At 41.6% G+C, this 26,189-nt stretch overlaps 1 protein-coding gene across 1 annotated transcript; it reads left to right on the forward strand.

Moving 5' to 3' along the window:
* Window positions 1-2,474: 2,474 nt before the first annotated feature.
* LOC109890134 (transcription factor Sp7-like) lies at window positions 2,475-12,257 on the forward strand. Its single transcript, XM_020482090.2, has 2 exons — window positions 2,475-2,578; window positions 10,340-12,257. Exons 1-2 carry the CDS (start codon window positions 2,558-2,560, stop codon window positions 11,663-11,665), a joined length of 1,347 nt encoding a protein of 448 aa, XP_020337679.1. The 5' UTR covers window positions 2,475-2,557; the 3' UTR covers window positions 11,666-12,257.
* Window positions 12,258-26,189: the final 13,932 nt, after the last annotated feature.

The raw sequence follows: 26,189 nt of genomic DNA on the forward strand, positions 1-26,189 counted from the left end.
TTGTATATATTTGTGGGTTTGGGGTCCCCTGGAGGTCGGGGGCCCCCGGATAGCATATGGACACTTCATAATCAATGGCAAAACCTGTAGATTTGCAGGAAATTTGCTTAAAAACTGCAAAAACAATACTCAATGACACAATTTGTAGAATAGCATTATAAAACAGCACATTTTTCTCTATGCCTATTGCAAAAAAAATGTGAAATGCAGAAAGTTAGCAGTTTTCCTACAAAATATTGTAAAAAAAAAATGTTGGTGGGTTTGGGGGACGATAGTCCGGCTCTGTTCCTCCACTCTGACGTTCTGTATATGGAGAGAGGCGGTTAGCCAGATGAATACACCACTGGCACTGACCCGGCACCCCTGGCAGGCTAAAACGAAGGAACCAAAACAGTACCACGTACCACGTCGTCTATACTTCTGTCACTTCTTGTCCATGGTATGTTTACACTCAATTACTATATTTAAAAAAAAGTGGACTGGCCATAAGGTAGGCAAACTCCAACTATAATACAAATCAGTCTTCATATTTTTGTCTTCTTAATATTTGCCTTTAAATACTTTAATTAATGATGGTGATGACTTATTCTTCCACCTATCCTCCCACTTATACTGTGTTTTCAAAATACGACTCAAATACCCCTCAAGAGAGGCATAATAAGTAGTCAAACTATTTATATCAGGTGAGGACCCTGGACACACTGTCTCCTGTTCATCCACCCAATAACTACACAATTTCTCGCTTGCTAGAAACAATTTAAATTACTTTCCTCAGCTTTATGCACTCTTGGTGATTGGCCTACATTTCAAATGCAAATGTGATAATCTGAAAACATATTCTCATTCTTCTATAGCCTACATAATTCTGTCGCTATCATTATTTGACATTCAAGTATGAATAGAAATCGAAGTTAGACCTCAGATTAAGCGTTAACCGGCGATAGCAGACAACCACACAGAGGATGTCTGGGTGGTGTTGGATGTGGAACGGCATTGGAGCCTTCAAATCGGTGAGCAGCTGCTCTTGCGATCATAGTCATGAAGACACACCCGCCCCACTCCTGTTAGAAGTTCAGAACGATAAAATGTACGCTATATAGAAATATTTATGCTCAATTTGAAAAAATGAGGATTTTTTTATCCCATCCTAATCGAGGTGCAGAACTTGTGAACAAGGCTGCATGGGATTTCTCTTAATTAATGCAACGCAGTGCAGCCAACAATGTCCTCTTTAATGGCATGGAGCGGCTTGTGGATTTGACAGCTAGCTATAACGCAGTTCCACTTCCGACACCCAACCACTATGCAGATGTCGGCTAAAGCGGATGTGATTTAATAGAGCCACTAATAAAGGAAGACAGGTGGTGGAAATTATGCTCTATAAAATATACGTTTCAAGAAAGACACAGGGTTTGTATGAGGTAGTCTGCTAATCACAGCTATTTGCAAAATAAAATCATGGAGAAATAATGTTGTAACAGATCTGAAGATGGATTTAAGTAGGCCTACAGCTGAGTATAGTAAATATTTACACATGTAGGACTATCTATTAAAATCGTCAAGAGATTTTCTTTCTGGAGATTTAGGCCTAAACGAGGAAACAAACTCTTGTTCTTACTCCAACCATTAGCTTAAAAGCCGTGTTCGGAAGTATTTTATTTGATGGCAGTATTTTTTGTTGTTGTTGTAATTTCGAGCAGTTGAATCCTTTCAATCATTAGAGATTATACCTACAAAAGTATTTTAAAAGTATTTAGAAAGCGCGTTAAAAACTCAACAATAAAACCTGTGAAGCAAACCGCATACCCGACCGGCTTAATTCACAACAATACCGAAAGCAAGCAACTTTACTGCTACTAATAACATTATTATTGACCATAGTAGCCTAGACCCAATGGTATTAATAACTGTAAGGGGTAGTTGAAGTAGGGGCAGTTGAAGTAGTAGGCGTTTTACTATTATGGTATTATTTTGCTATATTTGAAGATTCGGCCTATTTGGAGACCATAACGCATGCTTTTGCCAGTAAATATATGTTCTATCAATGCATCATTAGCGCCAAAGATGTTCAGCATTATTTGACTTAATATTAGCAGGTAGTCTATAAATAGGCTACCTATATAATGTCGACGCTGACAGAATGCATGCGTTACTATATTGTGATCCTGAATGAGCATGGTGGGGGCTTTTGATGCAAGCAGGGAGTAAATTACCTGACAATTGAAGTCTTTATCTATTCTTTCATAATAGCCCCCGTAATAGCCAACCACCCATTTATTTCCCCAAGATTCATCTGGATATGTCAATCTGAATTTTGGGAGGTGGGATGTCTTCTGTTCTCCTCCAATGCCCTCCTTTTCCCTTCCCTCTCTCCTTTATTGCCTCTCAGCGAATCTTCAAAGATCGCGGACCCTATAATTAAGGGGCGGGCTCTCTCTTTCCAAAGAGGATTGTGCGCTCGTGCCGGAGTTCTCCCAAACTGTCCTGGGACCACGAGCAGAGAAGAGAACAGTCTATCCAACTTCCCTCTCGACTCTTTGGACTTTGTTTCTCAGGGATGGCTGCATCTATCCTGGAGGTATGGAATACACTTGTATGTGTTTTTGAATGAACTTTTAAGTTGTTTTACAGTTAGGGCGCCAATTGCTGCTGTATTTTTCACGACCTGAGTGTCGTGGTCAACTTAATGCGCACTGGTAGGCTACTATATCGGTCTGTTCAGTGCGCTCCTTGAACGATCAGTCATGTCGTTAGGGTATGTTCTTGAGGTAATGGAGAAAACGAGAAAGAACGTTGCACTGTTGACATTCGACAAATAGGCATAAGACAATATTAGATTGTGAAAACCTATAGGCTATGGCCTAAATGTAACGGTTGGCTCTCCATCTGTCAGAATTGGTGTGCGTAACTGCATTCTCTGACAAAAATTCTGTCAAAAGCAGGGACTTTATTTTGAAGGTCATCAACAGCATTAAAGTGTAGGTAATATAATTACCATTTGGAATGCTTATAAATGTCAGTCATAGGCCAATGCTGTAATATTTAGGCTTAGCCTATCCAAACTGAAAATGGTGTAGGCAAGTTGGATGATATAGCAGACCTAGGAAAACACGGCCAACATGAAGCTCTTATATGACCGAAGATTCTTGCTGAAAAGTTTAGTTTGGTTAGGCCTACTGCTTAGACGACAGCTTGGAGCCCACATGTTTGGCAAATCAGTCAACAACAAAATCAACAAGAAACGCTACATTATGTTACACGCTACGTAATCTCTCTCCAACCCTTCCCAAAAGATTCCACTGCAATTAAAGTATTAGCCTACACCTCTGCCTGTCATTAAAACTAAAGCAGGGGACATACAAGCTAAGACTCAACGGGGAGGGGATTGAAAATTGATTGACAGCAATTAACCTGGAAACGGGAGCTAAAGCAACAGGATACGCCAAATCGACAGCAGGCGCTTATTAGGGAGACGGGTAAATCCACCCTCAACAGCCATGCGGCCCCCCTGGGGACTTTGTTGCTTCTCTGAGGAGACTAGAGACCTAAATGGTCTTAAGTTTAATAACTTGAATCTGCCCAATAATCGAGTAGGCTATAGGGTACTAGGGGGTAACTAGCCTCCACTAAGAAGAATGTCATTAATTGTTGTTTTTAGAAAAGGGGTGTTTTTAAAGTATGGTGGTTATTGCAGAAAATGTATCCATTTTATTTAGAAATTATTTTTCAGGATCAGTGGGTCCCCCACGGGACGGTTGAGCTAACGTAGGCTAATGCAATTAGCATGAGGTTGTAAGTAACAAGAACATTTCCCAGGACATAGACATATCTGATATTGGCAGAAATAATACATTCTTGTTAATCTAACTGCACTGTACAATTTACAGTAGTTATTACAGTGAAATAATACCATAGTATTGTTTGAGGAGAGTGCACAGTTATAAACTTGAAAAGTTATTAATAAACCAATTAGGCACATTTTGGCAGTCTTGATACAAAATGTTGAACAGAAATGCAACGGTTCATGGATCAGTCTAAAACATTGCACATACACTGCTGACATCTAGTGGCCAAAATCAAAATGGTGCCAGGGCTGATATAATATATTATGGCCTTTCTCTTGCATTTCAAAGATGATGGTACAAAAAAATACAAAAACCAGTTGTTTTTTCTTTGTATTTTCTTTTCACCAGATCTATTGTGTTATATTCTCCTACATTCAAATTGTCCACAAAATTCAAAGTGTTCCCTTTAAAATGGTATCAAGAATATGCATATCCTTGCTTCAATGCCTGAGCTACAGGCGGTTCAATTTGGGTATGTCATTTTAGGCGAAAATTGAAAAAAGTGGTAGATCCTTAAGAGGTTTTAACTCACCTGCACATTCATTTTCTTTGTTCTTTTTCCATGTAATCCAGTATGTACAATAGCACTAAATATTATTGAAATAATGCAAGATTTTAAATCCCAGTAGTCTTTAAAATGACATTCAGGAGCAAAAGGTTTTCTATACTTGTTTTGAATTCCCCCAAAAATAAAAAATAATTGGAATATAATATTAGAATGGAATATAATTAATAACATTGGAATATAACATTCAATAACAATACATCATAACTCAACTAATTCAGTTGAGTGATGTCGCATCTCTCATGCTCTGCGATTACACAATGCTAATTTGTACATAGGTCACAAATTAAGCTATGCACAGAGAAATTGGAGCACTACTCATGAAACCAGCTCCTGTACTGCTCACACCTAATCCAGTCCCGACCTGTGAATGAAAACAGCTCCTTACAGAAAATACACTCTGCATCCCCTTCTATGGTAGCTTATTGTGTTGCAACAACCTTCTTTGAGACAACCCTTTTTTAAAGAACCTGATCCGTTTTCTTACTCTCTCTCTTTTCTTCTTGTTGAATGTTTCTGTCGAGCATTTTCCTCCATCAACCTTTTGTAAGGCGAAGCTGTCAGCACAGCCTCTGCCTTCCTCTTCTTCGGCCTCTCCTCCTGGAGCTTTGGCCTCAGGGACAACTCCAATAGAACTGCTGCAGCTGTTGGCTGTTGGTTTAACCAAAAACAAACAAACAAGAACACATGAGGATTGGTACAATAAACACTTCTAATCACTATATAGAAATATGTATATTCCCTAAAATGAGTGCTGACTTTATTTTTTGTAAACAACATTTGGAACAAGTGTAGGCTGCAGGGTGGAGGTTGTGCCAGAGGTAGATGTGGTGGAGGTAGAGATTTTGGTGTTAGAGCTGGTGGAGGTACTGTAGAGCTAGTGATGGCAGCAGTAGAGGTGGCAGGGGTGGCGGTAGAGCACTGTGGTTGAATGGAGACTATGCATTCAAAATAAACAACAAAAACAATACATCGGTGTCAGTACAATAAACACTTTATACCACGTCCATGCTGCTTCTGCTATTTTTAATTCATTTAGATTACTTTTTCTTACTGGCAATGGGCTGAGGCTGCTCTATAACCTACGTGGCCAAGAAGTCTGCCTCTGTAAAGATGTCCTTTTCAAAGGTCACAGCCCACTGGCCCGGAAGCGTCTACTCCTCTCTCCACACTGGCCACCTTGTTATAGGCCTTTGCGAAGAGGCCAGCCATTTGGTATATACCTATCTTTTTCCCAGGAAGCGTCGTCATCCACTGATCTCCTGCCCTGGTGTAAAAGGCCTTCAGACCCTTGAAGAAGGTACAGTCTAACGGCTGCATCTTCTGGCTGCAGTGGGGTGGCAGAGTGATGGCAGGGGGGTGGCAGAGTGATGCAGTGGGGTGGCAGAATAACTCCCTGGCCTCTTGCTGGCAAGAAAGCCTCCAGGGTCTTATGGGAGTGGTGCCCATCGATGATAAGGATGTGGGGTTCCTCAGGGGTGCAACCAACACTGTGGGCAAAGTGGTAGAGCCAGTTGTCAAAGATGGTACTGTCGACACAGCCTGAGTCACTTACCCTTCCCACGGACCCTGGAGGTGCTCTAAACCAGCAGCTGTTCGTTCATCTTCTTCCGGTGGAAGAGGGGCGGTACGTACTGCTCCGCTACACTGATAGCACAAATTACTGTGAAGCCCCTCTCTGTGCTGGTCATCCGTGTAACCTATTTTGCTCCCTTGTTACCACCACAGGCAAAAGTTTCTGGACATTTTGTATTCCAGTCTCATCTATTTTTACAAATATTTGTTGGCCTGCTGACGTCCCTGATGCTGTTTAAAACGTCCTTGTAGGCCATCAAAAACTGGTGAACCTTATGTTTATTTAAGCCTACGGCCCTCGCAAGACTGGTTGCTTAAAGTATTCACACCCCTTGACGTTTTCAACATTTTGTTGTGTTACAGCCTGAATTTAAAATTGATTCAATTGAGTTGTTTTTGGTCACTGGCCTACACATAGTACCTCATAATGTCAAAGTAATTAAAAATTAAACATGAAAGCTGAAATGTCTTAAGTTAATAAGTATTCAGCACCTTTGTTATGCCAATCCTTCATAAATTCAGGAGTAAAAATTTGCTTATCAAGTCACATAAAAAGTTGCATGGATTCTGTGCAATAATAGTGATTAATTAGATTTTTGAATGACTACCTCATCTCTGTAGCCCACACATACAATCATCTGTAAGGTCCCTCAGTCAAACAGTGGATTTCAAACACAGATTAAACCACAACGACCAGTGTTTCGCAAAGGGCACCTATTGATAGGTGGATAAAAAAACAGCAGACATTGAATATCCCTTTGAGCATGGTGAAATTATGAATGACACTTTATTCAAAAGACATCAGCCAGGATCTCAGAAAAAATATTGTTGACCTCCACAAGTCTGATTCATCCTTGGGAACAATTTCCAAATGCCTGAAGGTACCACGTTCATCTGTACAAACAATAGTATGCAAGTATAAACACCATAGGACCGCAGCCAGACGCGTTCTGTCTCGTAGAGATGAATATACTTTGGTGCGAAAAGTGCAAATCAATCCCAGAACAACAGCAAAGGACCTTGTGAAGATGCTGAAGGAAACAGGTACAAAAGTATATATATCTACAGTAAACGAGTCCTATATCGACATAACCTGAAAGGCCGCTCAGCAAGGAAGAAGCCACTGCTCCAAAACCACCATAAAAAATGCCAGACTACGGTTTGCAAGAGGACATGGGGACGAAGATAATACTTTTTGGAGAAATGTCCTCTGGTCTGATGAAACAAAAATAGAACTGTTTGGCTATAATGACCATCGTTATGTTTGGAGGAAAAAGGGGGAGGCTTGCAAGCCGAAGAACACCATACCAACCATGAAGCACGTTGGTGGCAGTATCATGTTGTGGGGGTGCTTGCTGCAGGAAGAACTGGTGCCCTTCACAAAATAGATGGCATCATGAGGCAGGAAAATTACGTGGTTATATTGAAGCAACATCTCGAGACATCAGTGAGGAAGTTAAAGCTTGGTCGCAAATGGGTCTTCCAAATGGACAAAGACCCCAAGCATACTTCCAAAGTTGTGGCAAAATGGCTTAAGGACACCAAAGTCAAGGTATTGGAGAGGCCATCACAAAGCCCTGAACTAATTCCTAAATAAAATTTGTGGGCAGAACTGAAAAAGCGTGTGTGAGCAAGGAGGCCTATAAAACCTGACTCAGTCACAACAGCTCTGTCAGGAGGAATGGGACAAAATTCGCCCAACTTATTGTGGGAAGCATGTGGAATGCTACCTGAAACGTTAGACCCAAGTTAAACAATTTAAGGGCAACGGTACCAAATACTAATTGAGTGTATGTAAACTTCTGACCCACTGGGAATGTGATGAAAGAAATAAAAGCTGAAATAAATCAGTCTCTCTACTGTTATTCTGACATTTCACATTCTTAAAATAAAGTTTTGATCGTAACTGACTTTAGACAGGGCATTTGTACTAGGATTAAATGTCAGGAATTGTGATAAATTGAGTTAAATGTATTTGGTTAATAAGGTGTATGTAAACTTCAACTGTATATTTTGGTGGGGCAAACAAAAAATAATAATTATGCATGACAGCAAAGCCACAACACAACACTAAACAATATACTGTATTAATTGCACTATAATGGTGACAAACAGTGCCCACAAACTGTTAGGGACTATACCTTACAACTGCTACACCTGGCTATCAGCGGAGTCTTGTCTGGCAGCGAAACAGTTCATTCAGCCTCATTTACTGCCTTTAAAAAAAATATATAATTTGCTTAAACAGCTGTGGTTTCTACTGACAATTGAGATGTACAAACTATGGCATAAGGGGATGACGAGCGGATGAGAGGCAGTCCTCTCATGTTTATCTCAATATTTATGTCCAATGGCCGATGAGCACCGATACCTTTTATCTATAATTTCTCTGAATGTTCTTAAACGATTACAAGCATACCTATAACATGATGCAGCCACCACTATGCTTGAAAATATGGAGAATGTATTCAGTAATGGGTTGTAATGGATTTGCCCTAGACATAACACTGTGTATTTAGGACAAAAAGATAATTATTTTACCAAATGTTCTGCAGCACTACTTTACTGTTTTGTTGTAAACGGGATGAACATTTTAGAATATTTTTTTTCTTCTGTACAGGCTTCCCTCTTTTTCACTGTAAATTAGGTTAGTATTGTGGACAGTGCGACCTGAAATAACATGCAAAACAGGTCCCAAATATTTTTGGGGGCATTAATACGTGTCACATATCAGTTTGCAAAAAACTATGTAAATACAATCATCATCATTGAGTTATTAAAGCCTCATACAAACTTAGTCTCTTTTTTGAGTAAGGCAGCTCCAAATTTCAGCCTAGCTCAGTGCTTTCTGTGGTGGGGTAGCCAGCGGGAAAATACAGAGTGTAGGGGTTGGTAACGTTCTCTAGTTATTAGAGAACATTAGTCTAGTGCCGTGATTGGCTCAGTGTTCTGCCACTCATGGGGACACAACATCACTGCAAAATTGAAGGGTGGAGTTCGAAAATTCAAGCCCCTTGGGTGCTGCCATAGAGTTACATTAGAAGTGCCCATCCAGGAAGGTTTAAGGTCATTGGCCACAGATACAATTATATCAAATCACATCATATCTACAGTAGCTTTGATTGGACTGATGATGTCAACATCATACTTTCAACATCTTAGCTAGCAAGCATCATCATGAATCAAGTTGACAATCTACTGGCAAATTGAAAATGTAATGCAAGACATGAAAATGGCTGTCTAGAAAAAATATTGTTGACCTCCACAAGTCTGATTCATCCTTGGGAACAATTTCCAAATGCCTGAAGGTACCACGTTCATCTGTACAAACAATAGTATGCAAGTATAAACACCATAGGACCGCAGCCAGACGCGTTCTGTCTCGTAGAGATGAATATACTTTGGTGCGAAAAGTGCAAATCAATCCCAGAACAACAGCAAAGGACCTTGTGAAGATGCTGAAGGAAACAGGTACAAAAGTATCTATATCTACAGTAAACGAGTCTTATATCGACATAACCTGAAAGGCCACTCAGCAAGGAAGAAGCCACTGCTCCAAAACCACCATAAAAAATGCCAGACTACGGTTTGCAAGAGGACATGGGGACGAAGATAATACTTTTTGGAGAAATGTCCTCTGGTCTGATGAAACAAAAATAGAACTGTTTGGCTATAATGACCATCGTTATGTTTGGAGGAAAAAGGGGGAGGCTTGCAAGCCGAAGAACACCATACCAACCATGAAGCACGTTGGTGGCAGTATCATGTTGTGGGGGTGCTTGCTGGCAAATTGAAAATGTAATGCAAGACATGAAAATGGCTGTCTAGCAGTTACAAACAACCAATTTGACAGAGCTTGAAGACTTTTGAAAAGAATGATGGGAAAATGTTGCACAATCGATGATGTCAAAGCTTGAAAATTAGTTGATTATTTGAATCAGCTGTGTTTTTCTAGGGCAAAAACCAAAACGTGCACCCCTTGGGGTTCCGAGGACCGAGTTTGGGAAACCCTGGGTTTTGGGTTAGGGTTAAGAGTTAAGGTTAGGGTTAGGGGAAGGATTAGCTAGCATGCTAAGTTGTTGCAAAGTATCAAAAAAATCGTATTTAAAATTCACATTCTAATCACATTTAATTCCTATTTTCCACTTTCTTTCATTCTTCAGTCACTTTGCCAAAACAAGCAGCCTTGTATCAAGACAGTCATTTCATTTAAATTCAGCTGAAAAACAAATGAGAGGGGAAAGCAGAAAAAACAGCCTGCCATACTGTTTTGATTAGTGTTGACACTGACAGAAGCAATAGTAGTAGCAGCCATTTCCTGTGTCTAATCCCTCCTGTCTCCTCATCTCTCTAGGAGGAAGCTCGTTATGGCTCCAGTTCTTTTGCTATGCTAACCGCCACCTGCAACAAGTTTGGAAGCCCTGTGAGGGACTCAGCCACACCTGGAAAGACCGGCACCGGCAGCACTGTTCCAGGCAAGAAGCAGTATAGCATGACCGTAGACCTCCAGAAGAACGGCAGGGGAGGGGAGAGCATTGAGAACTCCTATACTGGATTGTTCAGCTCCGGAGGGAGGCTACTCACACCCACCGAGAGTCCACCACCGTCTTCTGGGGGGTACACGTCTGAGTACAACCCATTCTCCCACTCCTTCCAGACCTCTATGTCCCAGGAGCAGTCCTTGCTGGTGTCCAAGGCCCACGGCACAGCCGACTGTCTGACCAGCGTCTACACCTCCCTGGACATGACCCACCCTTACGGCTCCTGGTACAAGGCTGGCATCCACCCCGGCATCACCGCTGCCCCCTCCAATGCCACATCCTCCTGGTGGGAAGTCCACCCCAACACCAACTGGTTAAGTGCTGCCCAGCCCCAGACGGACAGCCTCCAGGGCTCCCTCCAGCCCATCCCTCCCCAAGCTTCCCTCAGCCCCCAGCTGCCCAGCTACGCCTCTGACTTTACCTCCATCAACGCAGCTCAGTACCCCTCAGTGAGCCTGGGCTCCTCATCACACCTCCTCCAGTCCTCCCAGCACATGCTCCCTCAGGACATGTACAAGCCCAAGCAGGTGTCCGGCGGGGGGCTGATGGAGAGTCAGATGGGCCTGAAGCCTGCAGCTGGATCACGAGGGTATGGAGGAACCACCACTGGCAGGTCCACCTGTGACTGTCCCAACTGCCAGGAGTTGGAGCGGCTGGGGGCCTCAGCTGCATCCCTGAGGAAGAAGCCTGTCCATAGCTGCCACATCCCAGGGTGTGGGAAAGTCTATGGGAAGGCCTCGCATCTCAAGGCCCACCTCCGCTGGCACACTGGAGAGAGACCCTTCGTCTGCAACTGGCTGTTCTGTGGGAAGCGATTCACACGCTCCGACGAACTGGAGAGGCATGTCCGCACGCACACGCGGGAGAAGAAGTTCACCTGCCTGCTGTGTAACAAGAGATTCACCCGCAGTGACCATCTCAGCAAGCACCAGAAGACGCACGCAGAGTCTGCCCTGAAGCAGGGAAAGAACGGGGAGGGAGAGACCCAGGACACCAGGAATGAGGAGATGGCAGACCCCAATAAACCCAACACGGCCATGCAGAATAATGGAGGAGTCCCTAGTGACCCTACTAACAAAGGAGAGAAAACTGGTTCAGGCAATGGGGTGGAAATGAGCAGTGGACTGCTGGAGATCTAACTACATTCTATATGTTGTCTTGTAGGGTTAGTTGTTGCACCATTGTTGTGCTGCAAAGTTAACTATGTAGCTAAAAACAAACATCATTCTTTTGTATTAGAACATGCTTCCCACACTCTGACATTGTTTGTCAAAGGATGCATTTGACATTGATCAAGATAACCGGACAGGCAGGTTGAAAATACACATTCTGTGGACCACACACACACATGTACACACAACATTTCTTCATTTTCTGCAAGAGCAGAGGTAAAATTACTAGGAAGCCAAAGAAGAAAATAAGTGTAGATAGCATGAGGGAGTTTATGGGGTATTGCTTACTCCATAAAGTTTAATTTTGTACTTTATTACTTCAGTAAGAAACAGACAAGTAGTAGTTTAATCTGATACTGCATACATTTTGTTTTTGGGTTTGCAAATGTGTGTATGTATGCTTCCTCTGATGTATTATTTAATTTTCTATTTACACAAATAATCTAATTTATGTCTTATATTATAAGACTTAAAGATGATCTTGCATTGTGCAGACTGCGTATTATTGCCTAATAAATGGCAAGTTAAAGCTGGCCATTGATGATAATTTAGTAATTAAGATTTTTGTTGTTTCTTTTATTTATTGATTATAACTAAGATGCTGTTGTTGGTGCTGTAGTGTTTTAAGGCTTAGTTGTTTCTGAAAACTACTATTTCTACATAACCTTTCTATTGTGAAGTCTGCACACCTGCCACGTTGATAGTTGATGAAAGCCTTTAGTGGCTTGGCTGATTCTAGAGCAGTGTTATTTTTCTGCCCTTCTCTGTTTTGTTGATTAACCTCTTTACAACTAACTGTAATGAAAATGACACTTGCAACAACAATATTAAAACACTTAAGTTAGATAGTGATCAGATGGTATATTTTCATATCATACATTTACCACACTAATGCATGATGGATATTTTGGATAATAAACTCTGGATATCTTTCATCTTTCCATCCCTCTGTCCTCTAAATCCCTCTTTCTATTGCCATAATCTTACTGCATGTATTCCCCTCCACCTTGATCTTCTTGCCTCCACCTCTTAACCAAAATACCTTCATTATCTTCTTGCAGGCGCCACAAACAAAGCGGTCAACTGAGATTTACTCTGGTCGACACAATAACCCCTTTGACAGCGCCACTGTAGTTACACCACTATAGTTACCACGGAGACAATCAGGTCTCTCTTCAGCCTCACAGAGTCAATTAGACCTAGCAATGGTCCAGTTAAGTGAGGGAAGGAGGGAGGGAATGGGAGGAAGAAGGGAGATGGAGGAGGAAAGTAATTGCATGGTTTATTGAAGGAGGTGTCTAAACAAAAGGCTAAAATTAAAGTTAGAGAGAGATAAAGGACAAAAAACATGAGGATGTGGACTGGAGGGAATAGTTTCTGCATAGGAGACGACCTACCTGAAGGTATGGATTACTGAGGTCAAGTTAGAATTAAGTGATTGTCAAGAGAGGTGTTGAGGGAGAAGACCGAGGAACATGGACATCAGTGTTGTCAATAACTTGGTACTAAATACATTTTCTTTTGAAAGGAAAGGAAGAGTAATGTGGTTGGTGGATGGAAGAGCACAATGCAGTTTATGGGATTACAAAAATTGCTTACTTGAGTCCAAACAATTTTTCTTATCATTTCGAATTATATATTTGAGACTCAATTCACATTTTATTAGTGAGAAAATATGTTTGCGCACAGTGTGTTATACAGTGAAACAATTTCAACATTACATTTCAGAACATGTCACATTAAAGGACAGCTTTCCTCAAGCACTTCAAAGCTGCCCTAACCCCCACCCCCAACTCCCAACCCCCATACAGATTCCCCTGTCCTGCTCTTCCATTTACACTTCCCTTCCCATGCCTCATGGTTCCAATTTAACTCTTCTAATGAGCTGTAGTTGAGGTCCATTTCTATAAAACATCCCCAGGCCCAGTCTGTCATCAAGGAGTGACATGTTTATAGTGGTCTGAAGTGGGTGCACTGCTCCTGCCGCACTGCTCTATGCTGTCCAGTCCACAACATATTAAAGGCTTGTAGTGGGGGAATGGGTAGGGATGGTAGGGTGTGTCAGGCAAGGCAGAGTGGAGACAGGGGGTAGAGGAGGGTCAGTGGCTTTTAAGTAGTCTTGTACAACTGGTATTTTGCTCCCTGTTTAATATAGCTACCCCAGCCGGTTAGCACAGCAGCAGTGGTGGTAACAGTGGTAGCTGGTAACCTTAACTTTATTTTTAGGAAGCTTAAAATTCAGTCATAAAAAGATACATATACAGCAAGTGAAAAACTGACAATTGACAAAAAAACTGACAATCAAAAAACGGACATATGGTACAGTCAAACTGTACCATATGTCTCTCTCCTACTACCCCCTACCCGAGACTCACAACCGTGTAACATGGATTCTCTATTTCCTGATTCAACTAGGATACAGGGTGTCCAAAATATCCAAAGGACGCCTAACCAACCTGTTAAAACCATCAACACTGTCTATTCCCCCACCCAACTCATTGCGTGGCCTCATTGCAAACATTCAATCAAACCATGTTTAGTTTAGGAGTTAAGAAGATAGAACATGGAAGAATAACATGGACTGAGATACAGTTCAATAACCTCACCAAGCTTTATGAACCATCATCACCACTCAGATTTGTCCCTGTGGCAATGTTTTCCTTTTAAAAAGAAATATAGATTGTTAGAATGTCTCAGCATATGTTAATGACACAGTCTTTCCTGCCTTTATCTTAGTATGGCTGAATAGCTGCAGAAACAATGGAGTTTACAGACAAAGCTGATGGGAACTTGTGGAGCAGAGGTTCCCCAAGCCTCCTCAGCCCCTGGGTGTAAGAGGGCCAGGGTTATTAAACACAGGACAAAGGCACAGGTGTCTGCAGGTGTGACTAGGGTCTATCAACAGGGCTAGAGGCTGGGGAGAGAGGGAGAAAGGGAGGAGTGATGGCTGGAGGGGGAGAGAGGGAGGAGAATGTTGACGGTAGGCTAGGCAACCAGGCAAGAGTGAAAAACAAGATAAGACCTGAGAGAGAGGGGGAAGAGAGGAACAGGGAAAAGGGGGAACTGACCTCTCTAAACCACAACAAGACTGATCGGTCAGTGAGGTCAGGAAGATAGAGGGAATAAAACAGAGAAAACATTTAGTTTGGAAGGAATAGACCCAGTTCAGTTTTATTACCTTAAAAAAACATTTGTTCTGCTTTAAAGTAATTCCATACCAACACTCCAAACTCAATTATTCCCATAGAAACTCCCATGTTGCTCAATAATACTTTCTACATAACCTACTAGCCTAACCATTCACAGCCTAACCATTAATAGAAAACTGTCATGAGAGCTCTGTTCTTAGGCTGAGTTATACTGGGTGAACTAAAGAGATTCACCAAAGGCACCATAAATGAGCCCATTTTGTTTTTAGGAACTGTCAGGGACCTGACAGGGAATAAAGCCGTCCCTGAGGTGAAGTAGTGCCTGGAAGAAGGTCGATGGCGCAGTCATAGGGCCGATGTGGAGGAAGCAAGGTGGCACGGGCCTTGCTGAAAACCTCCCGGAGGTCCTGGTATTCTGCGGGATGATGGCGAGATCGGGGGTTTTCCTGAGCCCGCAGGAAGACGTTCCGGGGTAGGCTGTGCCTACAGTCTAATCAACAAGGGGATTGTAACTCTGGAGCCATGAAAACCCCAACACAACGGGTACCTGAGGGGATTTGGTGAGTAGAAACTGGATCGACTCGCTGTGATTGCCTGACACTCACAGGTTGATAGGAACCGTGTTGTGGGTGACTGCCAATCAAACGCCCATCCAGCGGAATTTAGAGGGGTTGACTGGGGATTCCCACCTCAGACACCAGGGTAGCGTCCGTAAAACTCTTGTCAGCCGCAGAGTCAAGGATTACTCTGAGAGATTTGGACCGGTCAACCCACAGCAGTATGACATGGAGAGGGGTATGAGTAAGGGGAGACTGGACATTATCCGTAATGCCCACCAGTGTACTCATACCTCCTGATGCGCCAGGTTTTTTACAGGACAGGTAGCAATGTAATGAGCTGTAGTCCCACAATTCAGATAGCTCTTGGTGTTCAGTCTGTGTAATCATTTGGCGGGAAACAGTCTAGCTCTGGAGAAGAGTCGGCAGACCTCCTCTCCCTCCTACGTTCCCCGAAGTCACCCATCTATCCAGATGGTGAAGGCGATAAGAGATTTGAGATTGATGGGCAGCTCCCGGGCTGCGAGCTCGTCTTTCACCACCTCCGATAACCCATGAAGGAATGTGACGAACAGGGCTACCGGGTTCCAGGCACTTTCGGCAGACAATGTGCGGAAATCGACCGCATAGTCTGCCACACTACGAGAGTCTTGGCGTTGCCGGAGTAGCTTCCAAGCAGCCTCTCTCTCGGAGAGAGAAACACTTTCTTCACCTCCGCCATGAGCTCCACTAGACTGAAACACACAGTGACTTGTTGCTCTCACACTGCCATAGCCCAGCTGAGAACCCTCCTGGACATCAGTGTTATAAGGTATGCTACCTTCAAACAGTCCAAGGGGAAAAAAAGAGGGCTGTTAGCTCAAAGATGAGGGAGCACTGGGAGAGAAACGCCCAACATGTCCCTGAATCTCAAACGAAGCGTTCTGGATTAGGTAAGCAGGGTTCTCGGGAAGCAATGATGGGCTGGGACACACACACGCTACTGGGAGGTTACGGTAGTGGTTAGCTGTCTAATAGACAATCCGCAAACTTGTTCAAGCAATGTATGGAAAGTACCGTCATTGAGTTTTGCCAAGGTCTGGAATCCTTCCATAGGGTTGTGAAGTAGCTTCTCTTGTCTTCCTATGGTGGCTCTGTGGGAGGAGATGATGTCGCTGAGCTGGTCCGAGTCTATTGGGTCAGTCATGGCCAGTTTGTACTATCAGGATAAGACCCAGATGCAGACAGTTCAAATCACATATGTTTATTACAAAATAGGGGGCAGGCAAACGACAGGTCAATAATGCAGGGCAAAGTCAGTAAGGTACAGAACGGCAGGCAGGCTCAGGGTCAGGCCAGGCAGAGGTCAGTAATCCAGGGCAGTGTCAGAAAGGTACAGAATGGCAGGCTGGCCTAGGGCAGGCAGAATGTTCAAAACTGGGAAGACTAGAAAAACAAAATCTAGAGCACAGGAAACACAGGAACTCGCTGGTAGGACTTGATGGGACAAGACGAACTGGCAACAGACAAACAGAAAACGGAAGTAAAAATACACAGGAGATAATGGGGACAAATGGGAGACACCTGGTGGGGGGTGGAGACAAGCACAAGTCAGGTGAAACAGATCAGGGCGTGACACCGTGCCCCTTTAAAAAGACAATGCTTCCCATTTAATATCCTCTGGATGACATAACACTTCCAGGGGAAAAACTAAGTTAAGTAAATTATGGTTCACTTAAAAAGACACACTCCCTCAACTTAATTATTTTACTTTCATAATTCAGTTAGGTACCGAACTAATATAAGAACGGCCAAAACCTCTGAATATCCACTTCCTTATTAAGTCATCATTTTAAAAGGCCAGTCGGCCACACTTTTAAAGGTCTGCTGATGCACAGTGTGGTGGTTTTTGGTTTTGTATACCAGTAGATGAGATGATATTTTATTTAGTTTGATACAATTAGTTTTTTAATCTTTATTCGAAAGGCATATTAAGGCACATGCACATTCATCTCATTGGAACGTACGGTTCATAGACAAGGGTAAATACATATACAGTACACAAATTAAATAGTGTCTGGACAAAACACAGATAATTAGGGCACATTACAGCTCTAATAACCTTACAAAAGCTCAGTTTATACCTGGTTTCAACATGTGTCAGTTGTCCTGATCTATTCCACATTCTGATTGTGCCCACATTTGTCGAACGGTGTAGACAATCAAAAGATGCATTGTGAGCTGATTTGGACTAGATCTTCCTGACCATCTCCTTAGGTAGTTGAAGACCACAGAGCTAGATAGAGGACTCAGGGCCCAAAAGCCGTTTTAGCATGGCAGCGCTATTGAGGACTTTCGCATTTTGAAGTCCACTGGGTGGGACATCCTATGGGTTAAGGAAGGATCACATAATTCCATCCAGGTCATCAGGAGGGATCAGCCAATCAAGTGATAATCCTGAGAAGCCGGTGTTTGGAGGATATATTGGTACGACGAAGTCGAGGGCCAACAAACTGTGCCAATATATCCTCCAAACACCGGCTTCAAAGGCATTATCCCTTTTATACAACGGGTTACAAACATATTCAAATAATGATCGGCATATTTTCATACTATTTCATCCTTCCACAAGATACAGTCCAAAATACAAATCTAGGTTTGCTTCCCAATCCAGCTGGTCATTCGTTCTATCGGTTTGGTTGCCAGAGATCACACAGTCGTCTTTTTGTTCTGTATCTATGGACAGCGACCCAGTTGTTCGTTCTAAATGTTCTATTGCCATACCGGCTGGCAACGTTCTGATCCCTTGCTTGCTAGCAAGCCAACTGTCGATCATTTACATTGACGTCAAACAGTGCAGCCAGAATAAAAGCACAGTAGCTACATTTGCGTTTGTTTAAGCTGTTTTCTAGTGAGATTTATTTGGATATATCCATAACAATGAGCTAATGAGGTGCGATTTCGCCTGGCATTGAAAATCAAATGCTAGTCTAAAGGAAATGGTAGATAATGTTTAGATTATTTTTATAGTGGAGATTAAGTTCATACATTGCCTGGCTGGGCTGATGAGACAGTGGATAGCGTGAGATGGAACAGGGTAAATAGGCATTTCAACATCATAGCTTTTTTACCTTATTTTTTATTATTAACCCCTCCTCTTCGGAGAACACATTTTTTTTTTTAACATTTTTTTTCCGACATATACAGTACAATATACATTGTAAATATACATTTGACATACATGGTACTTTTATATAAAGCGGTCACATAACAATAATACTTTACCAAACATAAGCTCTCAAATCCCAACCCTCAGCCACTCTCAGCCCATCCCACCTATCACCAGACCACCCTCATTTGGTTTCCATGTGCCATATATTTTTCAATTATGCTGTGATGTTTTACACAATTATTTTTATCTTTGTAATCATATAATATCCACAGATTGTAAGCTAAAGATAAAAACCTTTCCTATGAGTATTATTATATTATTTATTGACTGACTATGGCTTTCCAAATTGCCCAACATTGCTATTTGTAAGGTTACTTTTAAGTGCATGTTGTGATTTTTTAACCATTCCTGAACCTGTGACCAGAAACAAGCTACATAGAATAAATGATCTGTTGATTCGGTCTCTTCTCAGCAAAATCTACAGAGCTTAGATTGTTGTATGCCCCATATATGTAGCATTCTGTTGGAGGCAAAAATAGTATATAATAATTTAAATTGAAAAACTCTAAGTGTTGAATCAAGTGTAGTTTTTTGTACCAGTTCATAAACCATATGCCATGGAATTGGTACATCGAAAATCTCTTCCCATTTATTTTGCAACCTGTATGGTGGAGCTGTCAACATTTTTGTCCTCAAATTAAACTGGTTTATTTTTATATTATGCCAGTTCCTTTCAGTATATGGTAGGCAAACAAGTTCCCTTCTCCATTTTCCACCTCATTTTTGAGGTAGTGCTTTAATCAGTTGGTTGTAAATTTGGATCGGGCAGATATTCCCATATATTTTCGATAACTGCATATGTGGAATTACTCCTCCATTTGTATTCATGAAATCATTAATAATTATAATACAATTTGTAAAAGAAAATACATAAAGAATGTTTTTTTATTAATCAGCATATTCAAGTTTAACCATAACATTTAATAGTAGATATTCCAAGATGCCGTAGCAGTTCAGACGTCTTTGTCTTTGTCTTGTCGTGTCCTGTGTATATATATTTTTTTCCTTCATATTTATTTAGTATATATTTATTTTATTTTTAACCTCAGTTTCAATGTACTCTCCTGCAACCTGCCTCATCCAATGTGGTATGGATCTGCCATTTTCTATACTTTAGAACCGGAACCCAACAGAAGCTAGTCAGCTAACTAGCTACTAGCTTGTAATCAGTTAGCCACTGCTAGCGGTCATCAGCTTAGCCCGGTCAACTCCTGCCAGTCTCCACAGCGCGATTCAATCCTGATTATACTGGACTGCTTTTTCTCCACATCTCCAGTTTCCTACCCTTGTCTGTTCTAACCCACTGGGAATGTGATGAAAGAAATAAAAGCTACTATTATTCTGACATTTCACATTCTTAAAATAAAATAGTGATCCTAACTGACCTAAGACAGGGAATTTTTCCTCTGATTAAATGTTAGGAATTGTGAAAAACTGAGTTTAAATGTATTTAGCTAAGGTGTATGTAAACTTCTGACTTAAACTGTACATATGCGTACAGAGGCGTACAGCAACCATCACTCCTGTGTTCCAATGGCACGTTGTGTTACCTAACCCAAGTTTATAATTTTAGAAGGCTAATTGATCATTAGAAAACCCTTTTGCAATTATGTTGGCACAGCTGAAAACTGTTGTGCTGATTTAAGAACCAATAAAACTGGCCTTCTTTAGACTAGTTGAATATCTGGAGCATCAGCCTTTGTGGTTTTGATTACAGGCTCAAAATGCCCAGAAACAAGAACTTTCTTCTGGAACGAGTCAGTCTATTCTTGTTCTGAGAAATGAAGGCTATTCCATGCGAGAAATTGCCAAGAAACTAAAGATCTGGTACAACGCTGTGTACTACTCTCTTCTCAGAACAGCGCACACTGGCTTTAACCAGAATAGAAAGAGAAGTGGGAGACCCCTGTGCATAATATAGCAGGAGGACAAGTACATTCGAGTCTCTAGTTTGAGAAACAGACGCCTCACAAGTCCTCAACTGGCAGTTTCATTAAATAGTACACGCATAACACCAGTCTCAACGTCAACAGTGAAGAGGCAACTCCGGGATGCTGTCCTTCTTGGCAGAGTTGCAAAGAAAAAGCCATATCTCAGACTGGCCAATAAAAAGAAAAGATTAAGAATGGCAAAAGAACACAGACACTGGACAGAGGAACTCTGCCTAGAAGACCAGCATCCCGGAGTTGCCTCTTCACTATTTCTGATTAATTTTATTTTCATTTAAAAAATGTATTTTAATTTTAATGGACAAAAAATGTGCTTTTCTTTCAAAAACAAGGACATTCCTAAATTACCCCAAACTTTTGAATGGTAGTGTGTGTATATATATATATAGCTAAATGAGAGCGCAGCAGTGTGATTCACATCAATGCGCTATGTAGATATCAATAAAAAGTAATTTCCGTATGGCCTTAGACTACACCTGCTGGCATCCTTAAGTCCAAGTGTTTATTCAAGTTGGATAATCTTTGGATGCTGACAGCAGTTGCACCATTGGAAGACATAGTGTGTGCTGTTCTGTGAAGGGAGTAGTACACAGCGTTGTACCAAATCTTTAGAGACTGTAGCCGACAAAAGCCTATTCCTGCTCTTTTCCCGCAATCAATCATTTGGTGTGTCATCGTAGTGGTCTGTGGTCAGACTCGCTCAGGTGGAACAAACTTGAACTTACACCTTTTTTCAATGCTGATTTGAATGTCAGTGAGAAATCAGAAGTGGCAAAGACTTTTTTCCACAAACATCCATTCTGAATTTAAAAGTAATCCTCTAAGTAATCATCTAGTTTTTCAAAAACATCTGTAATCTGATTACAATATTTTAGCTGGTAATGTAAATGATTACAGTTACCGTTTTTCTGTAATCCCTTACATGAAACGGTGCATATTGTTTTATAAAGATTTTAGAATATTCGCATGAAAATCTGTCACAAATTGGATGGAAACCTAGCTACTGAGTCCAGACCAACCTTTTTATTTTTTCAGCACAAGCCACCAAATACTTCCTTGGAACGTTTCTAGGGAAGGAATTTACGAGAGAGAGGAGGGGATTGGTGAAAAAGAGAAAAGGTAGGCAAATCCTCTGAAAAAAGAAAGGTGGAGAGAGAACACAATAAGATAACTTTGCCTTTAAAAGTACACGATGTCAGAGGCAAAGAGAGGAAAAGAAAACATGGATTACAATTTATAAAAAAAGTCACAAAAAAAAAGAAAGATGAAGAAGAGGATGAAGAGAGTGAGAGAGGGAGAGAGAGGGGATTAGCGGAAGATAGGAGAAATGTGTAATTTTCGTGGAAACAGGAGCATGGAGCTGGGGTTGGCAGGGGTTTGGTGGAGGGAAGAGTGTGGTGGTTCAGAAGTCCTCCAGCGCGAGGCGCCAGTGTGTCCGGCAGGGGCCCTGACCATGAGCAGCCTCACCGCCCAGAGCCACAGCCACACCCCCCCGATCTTTGTGGTTTAACACTCACACACACACACGCGCACACACACACTCACAGGCGCACACACACATCACCACCACCACATATAAATAAAATAAGACCAAGAGCAGAGAGAAAATCTCTCTCTTTTTTACAAAATGTTTCAACATCAGTGTAGTAGGAGGAGTAAATGCCTGACGCTGCATATGTCTGACTCATTCAGTGGAGAGGGATGGAAGTGTTGACGTAGCTTGGAGATGTGGAGATCCTTACAGCAAACACAAAATACCTCACACATGATGCTTTCGTGTCCTCAAGATCAAGAAGTGTGTGTTTCAAAGTTGAAGTGTGGAGGTACACACCTACATCCTTGAAAAGTGTAAAGGTGGATCTATAGCAATGAAATCTGAGCCCCCAATTGACACCTTGGGATCTTAAGAGAGCCATGGAGTCCATGGCTACCTTAAGGAGTCCATGGCTACCGTTCTGTAATGTAGCCTATAAATGGGTGTTCATTCATGGAGTTTATAGGTGAAGTAAACGTGCATATGCAAGTCTTATCCTGTGTGTCTTTGGCCATAATAACTCTTGATCATTACAGAGCAATTCCTTCAGACAGCAATCCTTTAAACAGCCTTGGGTTTGGACCCTGTCTCCTCTCTCCTCAAGAGCCACTGCTGCTGCCAAAAATAACACTGGAGCACCACTCAAACCCGCAACTCACCACAAAGAGCGGCTCAGTTGCACGAGAGAGGGATCAAAACACACACAAAAAAGGAAACACATCATATTGGGTATAGATGGGTTTTTTTTTCTTCACATAACTCTACAAGTTCCTAAAATATATCTTGAATGTACTGGTAACTTGCCAAAAGGGAACCCACACACTCTAATGTGTGTGTGTGTGTGTGTGTGTGTGTGTGTGTGTGTGTGTGTGCGTGTGTGTGTGTGTGTGTGTGTGTGTGTGTGTGTGTGTGTGTGTGTGTGTGTGTGTGTGTGTGTGTGTGTGTGTGTGTGTGTGTGTGTGTGTGTGTGTAAAAATATGAATAATTAAGGAATAATAAAGGAAACTTGGCAAAAGTTTTTATCCAGAGCCACACACAGTCAACAACACACAGGGCTAATTTATTGGACTTAAGCCTTCCCCCGGGACAAAAAAACACGCTTGATGGAGACTATGTTGAAAGTGCTTTGCAGTCCAGGAGTAAGCTTAATAGTGGTTTGGCAAACCGGCCCATGCCGGCCCATAGCCAATATTAGGGGATATGAACACACAACCTTGGGGTTGATCAACCCAGTGTGCAAACCAACTAAGCAATGGATAAAATAACTTGATGGTGCTTAATAATAATATAATAGTGATATATGCCATTCAGCAGTCGTGAGTGCATGCATTTTACGTATGGAATTGTACCCACTATCCTCTACCAACTTGTGCTTGAAAAGGGCGTTCTTTATCTTAGAGGTTGATGCATCATTTCCACATATTCTACACTTTCATACTTTATATCAGGGGTCTTCAACAATTTCATGTCTTGTCTTATTATCAGGTGACAACATTTTAAAAAGAATAGATTTGGTAGATAAGAGTTCAGTGGGGCCTTCACACTTCAGCAAACAAAGGAAAGGTGCTTGACAAAAATGACAAAAGTCATGAAAAGGACGTGCAAAGAAAATTCAAGGCAGAAAAGAGTTTGAGCACTCAACAAAAAAGGCAGAGGAGGATGATAATCCATTGTTCAGGATGAGTACAGGTGACTGACGTTTCGACACGGAAGAAGACTTCAGCTTGACGTCAAAACGTTAGTCACCTGTACTCATCCTAAACAATGTATTAAAGTAAGCTGAAATAAATTATACATGTTTTTGTTGAATGCTTGTTGTTTTTCATTATTTTGACCTCCCCGCATTATAATTGAAAAATGAGTGTAAACTCTAACATTGCCAATTAGCTAGAAAGGTAGCTTCAATCACATTTTTGCTAAGAGCATCTGTTTAGCTGGTTAAACCCCCCGCGGAAATCAAATTAACATAATAAAAGAAATCCCCATCAATATCCATCAGTTTAAGCTAGAGATATCTGTGTCTTCTCGCAAAAATGTCTGTAGTGTCTGAACTATTATGACTCCTCTATGGAACGTTGAGACTCTCACGAACACATACATGTTTTGCTCTAGGATGCCCACAAGCCTCACAAGACTCATCTGAAGGTAGCCAGGTACTATCTTATAAAACAAATGGAATTATACACTGAGTGTACAAAACATTAGGAACATCTTCCTAATATTGAGTTGCACCCCCTTTTGACCTCAGAACAGCAACAGCTAATGGGGAACCATAATAAATACAAACAGAAATGCATTGGGGCATGGACTCAACTCTAAAGCCTTCCACAGGGATGCTGGCTCATGTTGACTCCAAAGCTTCCCACATTTGTGTCAATTTGACTGGATGGCCTTTGGGTGGTAGAACATTCTTGATACACACAGGAAACTGTTGAGTGTGAAACCCCAGCAGAGCTGCAGTTGTTGACACAAACTGGTGCGCCTGGCACCTACTACCATACCCCGTTCAAAGGCACTTCAATATTTTGGCTTGCCCATTCACCCTCTGAATGGCACACATACATAATCCATAATACATTATCCATGTCTCAATTTTCACTAATTGAAGTGGATTTAACAAGTGACATCAATAAGGGATTATAGCTTTCACCTGGATTCACCTGGTCAGTCTATGTTTTGTACACTGTATATGGATATAGATTAGTGACTAAAGTAAGGGGTTAAATAGATATACAAATAGATTCCTGATCTTTCTTATATCTCTCAGATTTAGGACAGACACTTCAGAAGAAACCTCCTCCCCCGACTTAGATAAAGGTTATCCATGTGTTGGCACAAATGTATCTCCAAACGTATGCTCCACTTTCTTTTTTTTATATACACATTTCTGCAGACCCTCTGCAGTACCTCCGATGACTCCTAGGGGGCGGTGGACCCCCGGTTGCTTTATACAAACCAAAATGTACTGTTCCTATACCTAAAGAAAGACATCACTATTTAAATAAATAATATTAAATCACTTTTAGGACATATTTACACCACTTTTAAAACAACATAAACACTGTAGGCTACACTATGTTTCCATTCAAGTCTTTGTCTTTGACATATCAGCCTCTCACTTGAAGAATCAACTCTGTTTCTGAGGGACAAAAATGATCGTCTGGTGTGGTCAACAGTTTAGCTAGCAAATAGTTGATGAGTACAGTAGGTTTCTTTAGCAGTCAGATGAACAGACACACACATGCACACACAGATGGACGCCCCCCCCACCCCCCACCAAACCACACACACATAAATACACTGTTTCCATGTGGCAGCGAGACCAGTGTGCTCTGCTCTTGTGATAAAACACTGTACGGTTTAGGGTATTCACAGGAATGGAGTCCAAATATGTGCTTTTCTTGTGGAAAGATGATAAACATGGGTAGAGGGAATGTGGAGCAAACCAGGGGAAAGAGAGAGGAGAAGAGAGGGGAAGGGAAGAGGAGTTTGCTGCATATGCATTGGAACAGTATGGAAACATGATACATTTTAGAAGAATATGTAGAATGGAAGGAGCTTTTTAGTGTTCAGAACCACACCAACTGGAACAAACAACTATTTTGACTAGCAACAAAATGACATAGGTGTGTATATGTGTGTGTGCTCTTATGTCCTCAGAGATGGGAAAGTAAAGTAATTCTGCTTTGAAAGTTGATCAACTAATAAACTCACTTTTGAGAAAACCGTCTCAATGTTTTGGTACTACTATTGGAAAGCCCTTCTTTGTCTACACCCATTCATAATTCTTCACACCTTTTTAAGGGTTGATCCAAGTGTTCTATACTAACTTGCCAGCTACTTCCAGACATTTAATAGAGAGAGAACAGCTCACTGAACATTACTCATCCTAGCAGAGCTGGTTAGGCTGTTATGGTGACTGCAACAGTGCTGAAAATGTAGCTAGCTAGACTATCTTACCCGTTATCTGAAATCAGAATAGATAGCCAGAGTGAATTTACCAGCTAGTGCATCTAACAGTTGCAGTGACATTCTATTGAAATGGATACTTGCATAGTGGAGTCTTTTGTTAAGACATGTAACTAGCTAGC

The sequence above is a fragment of the Oncorhynchus kisutch genome, linkage group LG5 (genome assembly GCF_002021735.2).
Source record: "Oncorhynchus kisutch isolate 150728-3 linkage group LG5, Okis_V2, whole genome shotgun sequence".
NCBI classification, from domain to species: Eukaryota; Metazoa; Chordata; class Actinopteri; order Salmoniformes; family Salmonidae; genus Oncorhynchus; species Oncorhynchus kisutch.